At 40.0% G+C, this 15,107-nt stretch overlaps 1 protein-coding gene across 2 annotated transcripts in view; it reads left to right on the top strand.

Moving 5' to 3' along the window:
* C7 (complement C7) overlaps nucleotides 1–15,107 on the top strand; it is a 56,334-nt gene that overhangs the window by 33,638 nt on the left and 7,589 nt on the right. For both annotated transcript variants that reach the window (XM_086677846.1, XM_086677850.1), the window contains 5 exons: nucleotides 898–1,126; nucleotides 3,015–3,186; nucleotides 4,908–4,995; nucleotides 7,662–7,794; nucleotides 11,241–11,432. In XM_086677846.1, coding sequence (XP_086533972.1) covers nucleotides 898–1,126; nucleotides 3,015–3,186; nucleotides 4,908–4,995; nucleotides 7,662–7,794; nucleotides 11,241–11,432 — 814 coding nt within the window. The remainder of the gene's footprint in view (nucleotides 1–897; nucleotides 1,127–3,014; nucleotides 3,187–4,907; nucleotides 4,996–7,661; nucleotides 7,795–11,240; nucleotides 11,433–15,107) is intronic.

Genomic DNA, 15,107 nt, shown 5'->3' on the forward strand with positions numbered 1-15,107 from the left:
ATTCCTTCTCATTCTCAACTCTGCATTTCTCCACATAGGACTGTCACTATCATAGCTGTGCTAACTTATTATAGGTATACATCCACGCAATGCCATCCAGTCAGTTCTTTTATAATGCAGCGTGAGAGAGTTTGGGCAGAGACGGAGGGAGATGTGGCTGGGTCTGTAAGTTATCCTCCTACTCCAGTGGTATGCTGTAGCCTGCTCAAGATGGACCCTCATAACAGCCAAAGGTGCCTATCTCTTCCCGACTCCATGGTCACTGGCATCCCAGTGGCAACCTGAAATCGGCCATGGGAAGAGTAGTTATACTGCAGAAATTGGCAAATGCTACAAATCAGAGCATTTTTGTTCTTAGGAGAGCAGATTGTTAAAGCTTAGCCAGCACATCTAGGGGCTCCAAGCTGCTTTTCATCAGACATATTCAACACAGAGAAGTAATGTCTGTCTGTTTTAAATTTTGTCAGGAAGAAAGAGTCATGGTCTCTGCTAAGAGACATGTTAAGTCTCTTAGAGCTGGGTATTTAATCTTAAATTTAATTGCACTTGCTTCTTCACTGTAATTTAAGTGCATTTCCTTTTCTTCTGCCCTCTGCAAGGGTAGAAATGTACTTCCTTCAAAATAATCTTTCAATAACTAGAAAATGAATGTCCTGTTGGTTTTGAAAAATTTTATGCAAGATACAAAAAATATTCCTTCCCTGTTCACTCCTATTGTTCCCTTTGTCTTGCAAAGAAAGTGAATTGCTTTCTTCTTATTTGAAGAAGAAATAATTGGAATTAAGATGAGAGTGGCTTTTGATTTTTATTTTAATGGAGATTCAGCCTAAATGCCAGGAGAAAAATATTCTTGCCTAAAACCCCGATTTACTGACCATGATGTCTTTATCTGTATAGCTGACCCCTCTGTATGAGCTGGTAAAGGAAGTACCCTGTGCCTCTGTGAAAAGACTATACCTGAAGCGGGCTCTTGAGGAATATCTGGATGAATTTGACCCCTGCCATTGCCAACCTTGTCAAAATGGTGGCATTGCTACCGTCGAGGGGACCCAGTGTCAGTGCCATTGCAAACCATACACATTTGGCGTGGCTTGTGAGCAAGGAGTCCTCGTGGGAAATGAAGCAGGTCAGTGTGCTGAGTTTTTGCTAGTTATGCTGGCACTGTGAAAAAGGAATCACTCTTTTCCGCTGATCCCTGAGATCATGCTTCTTTGTGTATTAATTTAGTGTCTCCCTTCCTATTGCACTTCTGGGTTCTAGCAAGGGGGTTAAGGCCCTCTGCTGTCTCTGTTTTCCTGTCTTAATGAATAGACCCACCATGCCCTCCATTCCCTGTTCTCCATTAGAATAGATTAATGCCTAAAATACGTCTCTCTTTTATGCCATAGTCAGCTCATTGAGGTTTTGTCGTAACAGGTCTGTGCAGCTAGTGTGCACATGGCTTAACCTTTCCAATTGCAAGCTCTTTGAAATATCTCTATTTCTATTTTGTATTATGTTTTATCAATCAATTACTCACAAATACTTTCTGAACATTTGCTGAATGTGCTCAACTGAAGGCTTGGTGCTTTAGAGGCACGTCAGTTCACACAGAACTGTGTGAAGTTTGACTTTATGAGTAGACAAAGTGTGGGACAGTTTTGTATTTACTTATATGCCTCTCTCCTCTAGAAAACTCATTTCTTAAGGTCAGGGCTGTGATTCCTTTTTTTTATTCCCAGAGCCCAACAAGGCTTGATTCATAGAAGTCACTTAACAAATGTTTGATGAATGAATGAATACATGACTGAACTATGATTGCTTGTAGACAAGCATCAGGAAAGCCTCCTTGCCTCCAAATGTCTTCCCAAGTAGCCTGTCTGGTAAATTGAAATTCTACCACTTTGATTTCATTCCTTTGTGGCTTGGATTTCCTATTATTTGATAAAATGGAAGCTCCCCCTGCTGGTAAGGATTGGGGTAGTGATCATAATATATCAAGCTATTGTTACCCTGTTAATATACTCAGAGGACTACTTTATTAACTCAATTTCTAATTATGGAAGAAAGTATAAGGAAACTCATTGGAAGATATAATCACATTAGTTTAGTTTTGGTGTGTATGATACTCAGGGGTGGGTGCCGAGTGGAGGAGAGACGGATGTAGGCTACACGGTAGAAATAGGTAAGGAGCAGTAAACAAAACCATCTATCAATTGGAAGTAATGTTTCAGGAGCATGGTCTCTGAGATCTGTTTGTAACCAGGAAAGCCAAGTTCTTAGAATATAGTGCAAGTTCTCTCTTGCCTACCCCAAGGTATATGATGGGGGAAAATTCTAAAAACACCGCTGGTCATGAATCGGCCCTGAGTTGGAAGGTGGCCAGGCTGGGTTGAGGAAGTGCCTGCAGACTGAAGGATGTTGACAGGAGGTAAAAGCATTTCTCCTTCTTATGCATTTCCTCATTTTGTACAGTGCCAGCTCTGAGGTTGGCAGTCTGGAACCCAGTAGATTATGTTCTTCTCATGCCCAACCATGGCTTTTCCAATAAAAATGTTAACAGTAGGAACTGCTGTAATGAGAGGAGCCTGGACTCGGCCATAAGACCATGTTGCTGTCTGGACAGGACTCTTGGCAGCCATTGCAGCACCAGACATGACATTTAACCCCCTTGCCTTAGATCCCATACCTATCAAATGAGAATGGTAACAGACTTCCTGCCCACCCGGATGCATTCTTGTGAGAAGTAAATGAATGGCATGAGGTATGACAAAATGCTCTGAAACAGTTCTAAAATAATAAACAAATTTAAGATATAATTGCAAGAAGTTCGTTGATGCAGCCTTAATATCAACAAACCCAGTCAATGTGCAGAGACATTATGGTCATTGAAGAAGACCTCCTGAACAGAGTGAAGGTAGTATGTGCCCAGACTGTCCCCTCCCTCAATAACTGCCTGAGCATGAAGCTTAATACTAGACTCTGAAATCTTTCTCTCCAAGTACTTTCTGAACAGTCTTTCTCTTATCTTACAGGAGGGGTTGATGGAGGTTGGAGTTGCTGGTCCTCTTGGGGCCCCTGCGTTCAAGGGAAGAAATCAAGGAGCCGAGAATGCAATAACCCACCTCCCAGTGGAGGCAGGCAGTCTTGTATTGGAGAGCCAACAGAAAGCAGGCAATGCGAGGAGGAGGAACTCCAGCATTTGCGGTAATGGTGACCAGATCTCCTGGCAATTGCATAGAATAGAGTGCCCTCTGCAGGAAGTGTGGAATATGTGATTGCTGCTATTAAAAGATTTAAAAATTAAATGGCGATTTTTATCAGTGACTTTGCCTTTAGCAGTGGGGTCAGTTGAAGGAAGAAGGCATGTGTGGACAGCTTGCACTTGTGTGTTTCAAGTTTTTCTGATACAGATGTTACAAAAGGCTGGGTAACTAGAAGGTCATCTGGCCAAGGGGATCTGAGCAGCAGCTTTGGCATCAAGCAGATCTGCCACTTTGCTGTGTGACCTTGGTAACACCTCTAAAATTAGTATAATCATAGAAGGTAAAACAATAGTAAAATGTCAGAATTAAATGAGATTCAGCATAGAAAGTGATTAGCACAGTGCCCAGCACATAGTAAGCATTGATTAATAGTTGCATTACTCTTCAGATATACCAATCCTATTCATTCATTTATTCATGTATTCATTCATTCATTCATTCATTCATTCATTCATTCATTCATTCAGGATTAAGCATAAAGCCAGATGCTCTAGATGGCTAATATCTTGACTGATTAGCCCACCAACTTCCCATTTGCCGGGACCTTGCAAATTCATCAAGTCTCCTGACTAGGAAGCTGGTGAGCATATGGAATTACTGTAGGAGGAGAAGCTACCTTTGAGGCACATATCTCTGGGAGGATGAGGGTCTCCAGCAGAGGAGGCCTCTATGGACTGGGCTTCTTTTCCCAGCCACTAGACATGAAGCTGGAAGGAAAGGAACATCCTACGGAGGCACTGAAGGAATTCTCACTCTTCTTGGTGCTTGGAGGGAGAGAATGTTCTCCTCTTCCTGCCCAGTACAAAGAGGAAAATCATGATCAATACTTCACATTTCTGAGTTTCCTCAAAGTGTGGAAAGCGTATAAGGAACTCAGCTGAGAAGAAGGCAACATTCACGGGCTATTCTGTAATGCTTTCCCTCAGATTTCAGATCTCTAGAGTGGAGGTAATACTGGTGGCACGTTGGCTTCAGAGGCCATAAAACTATTGTTTAGTGATGGATGTCACTGGGATTACCATTATTATGAGCTTCCTCTAGAGATTGCCTTGCGGGAGGTAGAAAGAGCATGACATTAGGAGCCGAACCGACTACAACATGAATGCTGCCTTGGTATTTATTACCTTATAACCTTGGACAAGTCATTCAAACTTTATTTTCGTCACATACCTCATAGGGTTACTGTGAAGGTGCATTGAGATGTTGCGTATTTATAGAGCAACTGCCAAGGTGCCTATACAGAGTAGATGTTCCCTTTCTTGCAGGGTCACTAACAGGAATTCCTTTATTTTTAATCCAGAATCAATTTCATGTTAAAGGCACTTCAGAACCAGACAGCCGAAGAAAAAGTAGGTCTGAGGCAGGTGACCTCTAGAAATCCCATGAAGTAGGTGTTTTGTCCAGAGACTTTTATTTCCTTTTCTTTCTCTTTGTTTTTCTTACTACTGACTTAGTAGCTATTTTTTGGTAGTTTATGTTTGAGTTTTCTATCACAGGATATGATCAGATATTGATCCCGAGAATGACAAAAATAGCACATCAGCATGTTTACAGGAATGGAGTTCTTTCAGATGTTAATGAAAAATTCGCTGTGGTGCAAAATATTTATTATGCTGTGGAAATCCATCACATTAATTATGTTTTGTTTCCTTTTTCTTTCAGATTGCTTGAACCACATTGTTTTCCTTTGTCTTTGGTTCCAAAAGAATTCTGTCCATCACCTCCTGCCTTGAAAGATGGATTTGTTCAAGTTGGTTATGAAAGATATATTGTTTTCCTCTGCATATGCTCTTTGCTCCAAGTTCTCTCTCTCCCTAATGTCATAATCGATTTCCTTCTTCCATGATGAAATAGTGCTACAAATAGTTTATATGTGCATTTTAGTTTTAGTGGTAAGGGTTTTAGTTTGTGACTTTACTTCTTTGGCCAAGGTGATTAGAATTCTGCAGAAGGCAGTGTATCTTCTGCAGTAAGGTAAATCAATACTGCTGCCCGATGAAATTAGAAATGTAATCATGCCAGAAGGCTGTTAAACATTTCCATTCTTAACACTAAAATAAGAATCCATAAGCAAGTTCTGCAGCCAAGAGGACTTTCTCTATTCTTGCCACTGAGAAATGTCTTCCTAAAGATTTTTTTTAAATGTTTATTTATTTATTTTTGAGAGAGAGAGAGCAGGGGAGGGGTAGAGAGAGAAGGAGAGATTGAATCCCAAGCAGGCTCTGTGCTGTCAGACTCAGGGCTTGAACCCATGAACTGTGAGATCATGACCTGAGCTGAAATCAAGAGTCAGACACTTAATTGACTGAGCCACCCAGGCGTCCTGAGAAATGTCTTTAAAAATTTTTTTTTCAGAAATGTTGGGTTTGGGAAGAAATATTGGGTTTATTCCGGAAGCCGATAAGACATTTTGCCAGCATTGGTGAGATATGGGTCATTATACTTGGAGAGATTTTCTTGTTTAGGAAGGAACACAAATCACCTGCCACTTGTCATTCTAGGGAATTTTCTTGGCCTTGAGGCCATATTAATTTCTGCTCTTCTCACTGCTTGTTATGATGAGGCTTTGGCCTCAAGCGCCAATGAAGTCTCCTACTGGCTCACGTAGGAGGCTTTTGTCAGGACCCTCTCAGTGCCGCCAGCCTTGCTTTCTCAAAGGGTTTGCCTTTGAAATTCTAGGCCTTTAAACACACACACTGACATTTTGCTGAAGTTTCCCCAAATGTAGATACTGTTGGGAAATGGAAGAGGGCTTCTGTGTGTGTGTGTGTGTGTGTGTGTGTGTGTGTGTGTGTGTGGAGAGAGGGGAATGAGCCCAGCATCTCTAACACTCATTCTGTCCCAGTACAGTCACCACAATCTACTAAGTTCCTGAAGGAAACACAGGCTTGGCGAACAAGGCCAAACAAACTCATATACTTCAGCAAACCATGAACTGTTGTCCCAAACTCCAGTGCATGTGGTGTCCTGTAAGGGGCAGGGGTTCTGAACACTGCCCCATGGACGGGCTACATCACAGTCACCCAGAGAACTTAAGAATAGAGATTGCTGCTTGCCCCTTACCTTCCTTTTTTTTTTTTCTTTTCTTTCTCGTTCTGTAGGTTTAGGATAGAGCCTGAGAGTTGTGCTTTTTTTTTTTTTTCTTTTTTTTTTTTTTTTTAAATTGCTACTAGTGGTTCTGATACAGAACCAAGTTTGGACACTGTTATAACAGTCCCTTCTGTCAGGCAGACCGCCTATTGGCTAGAACCAAAGCAAATCAACTGTGCTTTCCCAATTTATTCAAACTCAAGTATTAACCTGGGCCCTTTGTTTCCTACCACCTGGAGCCAGACTGGACCAGGACTGACAGTGAATAGTAGAAGGCACCTTGGGATTTGGTTCTAATGCCTGGAGTAGCCAGGTGCTAATGCCTAGCTCTCAGCCCTTCCCCAGGCCGATTTTCTTTACCACCCCTGGGGTGGCAGAGAGCCCCAAGAGTGAGGAAAGGAACTAATAGAGATCCCAAAAGAGCATGATTACCCCTTTAAGTTTCAGCTTCAAATTCTTCCTTGCTTCACCATGAAAGCTCACCTCCTGGCATGTCCTTGAATCTGGCCCAGCCACAGTGGCCCTTCCCTTACAGGGTAGGGGCTGGAGCTTAGGATGGGAGAAGATCAGCATTACACTCCCTCTAAAAGTCATCAGTGAGAAACTTAAACTTTCATAAACATGCTGATAGGATTTGCACATTTCTGTCTGTTCCTACCAGCTTTTATTAGGCGGTATGGCTAATGAGCAGCCCATGATGTCTTACTATGAAGAACTGACTAACAAGTACATTTCCGAGATCTGGTAACAACTGTCTTTTCCTGGAACATGCAGGGGCCGGGGGGGGAAGGGACTTGGGCAGTGTCCACAAAAGTAATTTTGGTAAAATGCTTAGTACAGTGCTTGGTATTTGGGGACAATTAATAAATTATATGTGGCATTAATGGTTTTATTTTAGTTAATGGTAGTACCAGTGTTGTTGACTAGGACCATACAGGGAAAATTGTTTTTACAGATAATTTTTTAAATTTTTTTTTTTTTCCAACGTTTATTTATTTTTGGGACAGAGAGAGACAGAGCATGAACGGGGGAGGGGCAGAGAGAGAGGGAGACACAGAATCGGAAACAGACTCCAGGCTCTGAGCCATCCGCCCAGAGCCCGACGCGGGGCTGGAACTCACGGACCGCGAGATCGTGACCTGGATGAAGTCGGACGCTTAACCGACTGCGCCACCCAGGCGCCCCGATAATTTTTTAAATTAGTTATTTGAACTTAGTTTGCCTGATGACTAAAAGAAGGCATCATTTATAGCCCAAATATATCTAAAGAAACTTTTTTTAATGCAAAATAGACATACTCTCTCTCTCTCTTTTATTTCTCTTTAGGATGAAGGTGCAATGTTTCCTGTTGGGAAAAACATAGTATATACTTGCAATGAAGGTTACTCTCTAATTGGAGACCCTGTAGCCAGATGTGGAGAAGATTTACAGTGGCTTGTTGGGGAAATGCATTGTCAGAGTGAGTGGACTTGGTTGTAGCATATAACTTAAGATGAGAGAATAATGTGGAAGGGAATGAATCAAGATGAATAACCGCTCACTGTGTGGCCCGTGTCTTGACATTCCTTTCCTGAGAAGCTCATATGCTCCTGTTCAAGTTTCAGCTGTGTCTTGAAAAAGCCCTCAGCAGTCTCTAGTTGATAGTGCTTCTGTTAGGCGAGGCTCATTTCACTGCAATTTTAACATTTCTGGTGCAAATTCGAATAGGCCAGGGAGCTCCATTCTGGCTAAGACCTTCAGAACATCCCATATAGTTCAATTTCTAGGGATGTGACCAAATCAGTGTACTTCCTTGATTTTCCTGCAGTATTAGTTGGTTCAGCAGATGGATAGAGCTGTAGAGATACATTTTTTGCTATATCAGTTGGTCTAGGCCATGGAGAAAAGCCTAGTGTACACGTGAACATCTTTTTCCTCTTGGGTATATACCTCTGAATAAAGTCTCTGAGTCATACGATGTACATACATTTAGACTTAGTAGATGCTACCAGACTCCCAAATGGTTGTACTAATTTACATCCCTACCAGGATCTGAGAAGCCAAGATTGCTCTGTATCCTTATCAACACTTGTATCAACAATCTTTAAAAAATTTTAGCTATACTGATGAGTGTGTAGCAATATCTTATTTTTAAATTTTGACTTTTCAATTTATATTTTCCTGGTGACTATGTTATGATGCCTGTTTTCATGTTTATTTGCCATTTGCATATCCTCTTTGGTGAAGTGACTATCCAATCTTCAGCTCCCCTTTTCTGTTGGCTTGTCTTTTTCTTATTTGTAGGACCTCCTCTCTTCCTCTTTGTTTCTGTCTCTATCTGTCTCTCTGTCTCTCTCGCCTGGAGTCCTTGAGCAGAAATTACTGAAATAGAATATAAACATTTTCTAGCTTACAGTAACAAAGCCAAAAGTTGGTTCTTTGAAACGTTTAATAAGATGCTTTTGCTTGAAGAGATTTTTTTCCCTTTATTGTGAATCTGCTGATAAGAAGTTGACCCAATCTTTGTTCATCTTAAAATGTCTTTGTTTTATCTTCATTTTTGAAGGATGTTTTTATGGGTAAGGAATTCTAGGTTAGCAGTTATTTTATTTAAGCTCTTTAAAGATTTTATTCTAGTGAGACATTCACTCTTAGTCATACCACTTCTGGTTTGGAAATCTTATGTCTGGACACTTTTGGGAATTTCTCTTTTTTTCTGGTCTTTGGGTTTCAGAAGCACCTCCACAGTGATGTGCCGAGGTGTGATTTTCTTTGTCTCTACCCTGGTTAATATTTGAAGCACTTCTTGAATCTGTGCTTTTATGTCTTTTGTCAATTTCAGGAGCTTCTTCGCCATTGTGTCCTCAATTATTGCCTCTGTCCAATTCTTGCCCATTTTTCCTCACAAGACACAAATGATATATTTTTTTAGATTGTATATATTACTACATTATTTTGTTTTACATAATTTTTTTCTTCTCTCCGTTTCATCCTAAATATTTGTTAATTGATCTAACTTCCAGTTTATTAATTCTCTGTACACTTGTATATAATTTGCTTTTAAGAACTCTGTTGAGATCTTAATTTCATTTTCCAATTCTAGATATTTCATTTGTCCACTTTTCTTTTTTTTCCAACGTTTATTTATTTGTGGGACAGAGAGAGACGGAGCATGAACGGGGGAGGGGCAGAGAGAGAGGGAGACACAGAATCGGAAACAGGCTCCAGGCTCTGAGCCATCAGCCCAGAGCCCGACGCGGGGCTCGAACTCACGGACCGCGAGATCGTGACCTGGCTGAAGTCGGACGCTTAACCGACTGCGCCACCCAGGCGCCCCCATTTGTCCACTTTTCTATACTTTCCTTTTCTCCATTGAAATTCTGTGCCTTGTCATTTAATTTTTTCCCAACATGTAAATCACAGTTATTTCAGGGTCCATGGCTGTTAATCCCATTCTCTGGACCTACTGGGGGTCTGTTTCTATTGTCTTTTTTGGGGTTTTGGTGAATTCTTTTCCTTTTAAATGTCAGAATAGTTTTGATTAAATGCCAGACTTTATGTGTGAAAAAATAATGGAATAGTCTGAGGTTTTGGATGATGTTCTCTTCCTCTAGAAAAGACTTGATTTTGTTTCCTGCAAACAGTGAGGCTGTTTTATGTCCGGTTTACCTTTATTCCTAGGGTGTAACCATTAAGGGATCCTAGTGGAAGGTCTGAGATATCTTCCTAGGTCCCTCCTTTGTGACGGGACTGGACTCTACCTCTTTGTCCCCTAGCCCAATTAGACTGTTAAAAACTCTACTCAGCTTTTCAGCCACGAGCTATAGTTCCTCCTTAGTTTAGCAGCCTTTAAGCATTTTTTTTTCAAACTTAACAAATACCTCAAGGAGAAAGGCATTACCAAATGTTGTAATCACCCCTTTAGACTTCTCGCTAGAATCTTGTACCTTCAAATTTTCATGACCTTGGTATCTCTCTTATGCTTTCGGAAGTACTTTTTCCTTTACTTTTGTATAGCTTTTCTATTTGTCTTTGTGGGAGCATGATTGTGAAGCCAGTGATTGCGTCATGGCCAGAAACAAACAAATCTGATGCTAGATTATTAGGTTTATGAAGGCAGGATATGTAACTTGTATCTTGTTAAATCCCTAGCAGCATACAACGTACTTCGTTAAATATAGGCACTCCATAGATGCTGTTTTTGAATTAATGAGTGAATGGAATTTCTGATGGAAATGGTACAGAAACAGAGCAGTATTTTGTAGAATATTGTCCGAAGTCCATTAGAGAGATTGCCAATTTTTTTTTCAAATCATGAATTCTGACTTGCTTCCCATAAGTGTACATGTTTCTCTTTTTTCTCTTTGCTGTTTTCTCAAGCAGAAGATTTGAGGTAATGAATGTAACTGAGAAAGACTAGAGATGGAAAACCAAAGAACATTTAATACTTGTATGGTTTCAAGGTTAAAGGTGGTTCTTTAAAACTTTCAAATAATAAAAATATCTAATTGGATATATGCTAATGGTATGCAAACAATATGCAACTTTTCTTGGGAAAATTCTGGTAGGACTTCATCAGACCAGAGAGATAAGTGGCAGCGATGGAAAGTTTAGTTTTGACAGCAGCCTGGGCTTTTTAGGTCTCTGTTTATAAGGCTGATTCATTTTATGTTGTCACATTGCTTTGAGGGCAGGAGTGGAGGATGGGAACTGTTTTGGTCTTCAGTCTTTTATTGGTCAATTACATGCCGGGCACTGTGGGACATGTCTTTCCGGGCATCCTAGGAGTGAACTTACCTCTTCCTCTTTGTCCTCTAATGTGAAAAAGCAGAGCATGTGTATTAACACTATTCGAAGTTGTCTTTTTTAAAAAAAGATGGCTTAGGAAAGCAATGACCTTTGTATTCTGTTTTCTTCTATCTTTAGAAATTGCCTGTGTTCTACCTGCCTTGATGGATGGCATACAGAGTCATCCCCACAAACCTTTCTATGCAATTGGTGAGAAAGTGACCATTTCCTGTTCGGGTGACATGTCCTTAAAAGGTCCTTCAACATTTCTCTGTGGATCCAGCCTTAAGTGGAGTCCTGATATGAAGAATGTTCAGTGTGTGCAGAAAGGTGAGTAGCTTGTAGGTCTGTCCAAGGACACCTGCACTCAGGTGAGTGAGGGTCCCTGTGGCGGTCCTTTATGGCACTGGATGGCCATAACTGTGAGTTATTCCCTCTGTCCTTGTCCCCCTACAAGAAGGTCGGCTCATAGATGGGGTAACAGACTTTGTTTCACGTGGCATAGATAGATTCATGGAAAGCAAGGAAAAGCAAGAAGAGCCCTGTGGTTCTGAAACTAACTTAAATCCTTATCAAAGATTAGCTTTGTATCTGTTTTGGTGCCAAGAAAATAAAGGATTTTCAAAGGATGATTTCTGGCTTTTTTCCTGATTTTTTAAATGTACTTTTATTAAGTACCGAGTTTAAAAACATTCTGTATGTTTCCTTTCTGGGTTTTCAGAGGGTTTATTGGCATTATTGAAATAGAAAACTTAAAAGCATTTACATTTAACACTGCAGAGCAGAAGTTATTTAAAGCAAAGTGTTGTGGCTTGTGAAGCCGTTTTTAAGAGTGGAAATCCAAAAATCCAGTATTTTGAACATCAGGCAAATTAAAATGGTCTTTAAAGAAGCTATGGTAAGAAGAGATTTAAAAAGCCGAACTATTTCTTTTTAGAGATATTTAAGGTGGGATGGATTTATTTTTTAAATAACCTCCTATTTCTTCTTTACTTACATTTTTTTAAATAAATGGAAAATACATGTTTGTGACAATTAAAAAACAGGAAAGAAGGAAAACTCACTTGCATTCAATTTTGTATGGTATTCTTATTTTTCTAGTGTATGACTTTATTTTTTATTAGTTTTTTTAATGTTTATTTATTATTGAGAGAGAGAGCATGAGCATGGGAGGGGCAGAGAGGGGAAGACACAGAATCTGAAGCAGGCTCCAGGTTCTGAGCTGTTAGCACAGAGCCCGACGTGGGGCTTGAATTCACAAACCGTGAGATCATGACCAGAGCCGAAGTTGCACTCTTAACCGATTGAGCCACCCAGGAGCCCCTCCAGTGTATGACTTTTATTTAATTCAATGCTGAAGTTTTTGCCTTTTACACTGAGTATGAAGTACTAGATTTCATGAGTGATACCATCAGATGGATCAGATGGTCACAACTTAAGAGGGGGCAGGCTGCACAGAGCCGTCTGTGGCTGATGGCGGGCATGGGCTGTGGTATGAAACATAGATGCTGATGACAGAAAACAGGAGGGCAGCATGGCCAATGGTGTGCCTGCTGTGCTGGTTCCCACGTGCTCGTTAGCAGTCAGAGGTCCAGAGCAGGGACAAGTGCTTTGTTTTTTACTGCGCTGAAGCATAAATAGGAATTTATCAGGCATGTTTGAAGTAATGGACCTGTACCAGGAATTCTAAAATTAAAGAGAACAATGTACACTTGATGAGGTTGCTCTTTTATTCCGAATGAGATATTATATACTTATCTTTCTAAAATGTCTCCTTCATTCGTTTTGTAGCACAATTCAGTATGTATTTTCTCCTACACAGTAGCAAATTCTATTAAAGTTTTAATTAAGGGTATTTTTCAGGCCTGTGTGTTTTTCAGAAGTCATGATGAATATTAACAGTAACTACCCTTAAAATATGTCTATCACAAATAACAAACTCCAGGTTTGTCAGCCTCCGAGGTTGAGCTTTTTCAATACCTGATGTATCGGTATTTAGTCTTTTTTTTTTTTATTGTGGTAAAATAAACATAACATAAAATTTACCATTTCAGCTATTTTTAAATGTACAGTTCAATGCATTAAGTGCATTCCCATTATCGTGCAACCAACATCACCATCCATCTCCAGGACTTTCTCATCTTCACAACTGAAACCCTGTGCTCATTAAACACTAACCACTGATTTGTCCCTCCCTCCATCAGTATGTAGTTTTGACATAAAGATATAGGAAGTTAAGAAAGCTGTGTTCTTAAACGCAAAGGTCTTCGGTCTAGCTGATTCTACCCGTGATTTTTCATAAAGAAATTGTAATAACTTCTGGAAAACATTTAAAATCTAAACTGTCATTCTTATGAATGATTAACAAATAAACTTTTAAAAAATATCATTTCCAGTTTTATTGAGAAATAATTGACATACATCACTGTAGAAGTTCAAGGTATACAGCATGATGGTTTGATTTGCATCCACTGTGAAATGATGACCACGGTAGGTCTGCTTAACATCCGTCATCTCACAAAAGCACAATTAAAAAAAAAAAAAGAAGGGTGCCGGAATGGCTCAGTCAGTTAAGCGTCCCACTTTGCTTAAGTCATGATCTCATGGTTCATGAGTTCGAGCCCCATGTTAGGCTCTGTGCTGACAGCTCAGAGCCTGGAGCCTGCTTCAGAGTCTGTGTCTCCCTCTCTCTCTCTGCCCCTCCCCTGCTCATGCTCTGTCTCTCAAAAAGAAATAAACGTTAAAAAAAAAGAAAAAAAGCAAATTTCTCCTTGTGATGAGAACTCTTATGATCCACTCTTCCAACACTCTACCTGTATATCATTGAGCAGCATCAACCACATTACATTCCCAATACTCATCTCTCTTATAACTGAAATTTTGTACTCTTCGGCCACCTTCTTCCACTCCCCTCCCCTCATCTCTAGCAAATAAACGTCTAAGCACAATGAAGAGCTCATTTGCATGGCTTTATCATAGAACTTTAGTTTTGGTACATTTAGATTAGACTTTTCTTAACCCCAACACTATTGGAAGTTTGGGCCCGGTAGCTCTTTGTTGTGGGAGTCTGTCTTGTGCATTGTAAGATATTTAGACATTGCCAAATTGCCCCTGCTTGAGAAGCACTGATCTAGATAACACCACCTTAAAAAACATTTTATTTTGGAATAATTTTAGATTTCGGAAAAGTTGCAAATAGAGTTTCTATATGCCCTTTACCATGTTCTCATAATATTAACATCTTATATAACTTGACATAATTTAGTGGGTTGACTAAGACATTAATATTAGTGTAATACTATTGACTAAACTACAGACTTTATTTATATATCATCAGGTTTTCCACGAATATCTTTTTTTTTTAATGTTTATTTATTTTGAGAGAGATTGAAAGCACAAGTGAGGGAGGGGCAGAGAGAGAAAGAGGGAGAGACAGAGAATCCCAAGCACACTCAGTGCTGTCCGCACACAGTCCACTGTGGGACTTGAACCCACAAACTGTGAGATCATGACCTGAGATAAAACCAAGAGTCGGATGCTTAACCAACTGAGCCACTGAGGCACCCCTTCACTGATGTTGTTTTAATGGTCTAGGATCCAATTCAGGATACTACATTGCATTTAGGATACTACTATTATAAAGGGGAGTATTTAAAGAATGAGTGCTTATTATACACATTGCTGAACCTGGCAGGCTACAGTTCACATATTTACCATTTTTACAAGTTACGAATTGTCCCCGAGATTTTACTGTCTTATCTAAAGCTCTTAGGTTTTCCAAAGTGAGGAAGTATCACATAGTTTGTGCATCCGTAAAAATATGCTTTTCAGATAAGCTACCTTTATAAATATATCCAACAGAGAACTAGTTTTATGATGGGAAAGTATATATACCATTGAATTCCATTGTCATGAAGCAGGAAGGAGGTGGGAATAACAGGATGTTTTAGGTTAGTCACCTTGTAATCAGGTATAGCTGAGGAGACGACAGTTAAATTAAGCTCT

Source organism: Puma concolor, chromosome A1 (assembly GCF_028749965.1).
Source record: "Puma concolor isolate L17-30 chromosome A1, mPumCon1.1.hap2, whole genome shotgun sequence".
NCBI lineage: Eukaryota > Metazoa > Chordata > Mammalia > Carnivora > Felidae > Puma > Puma concolor.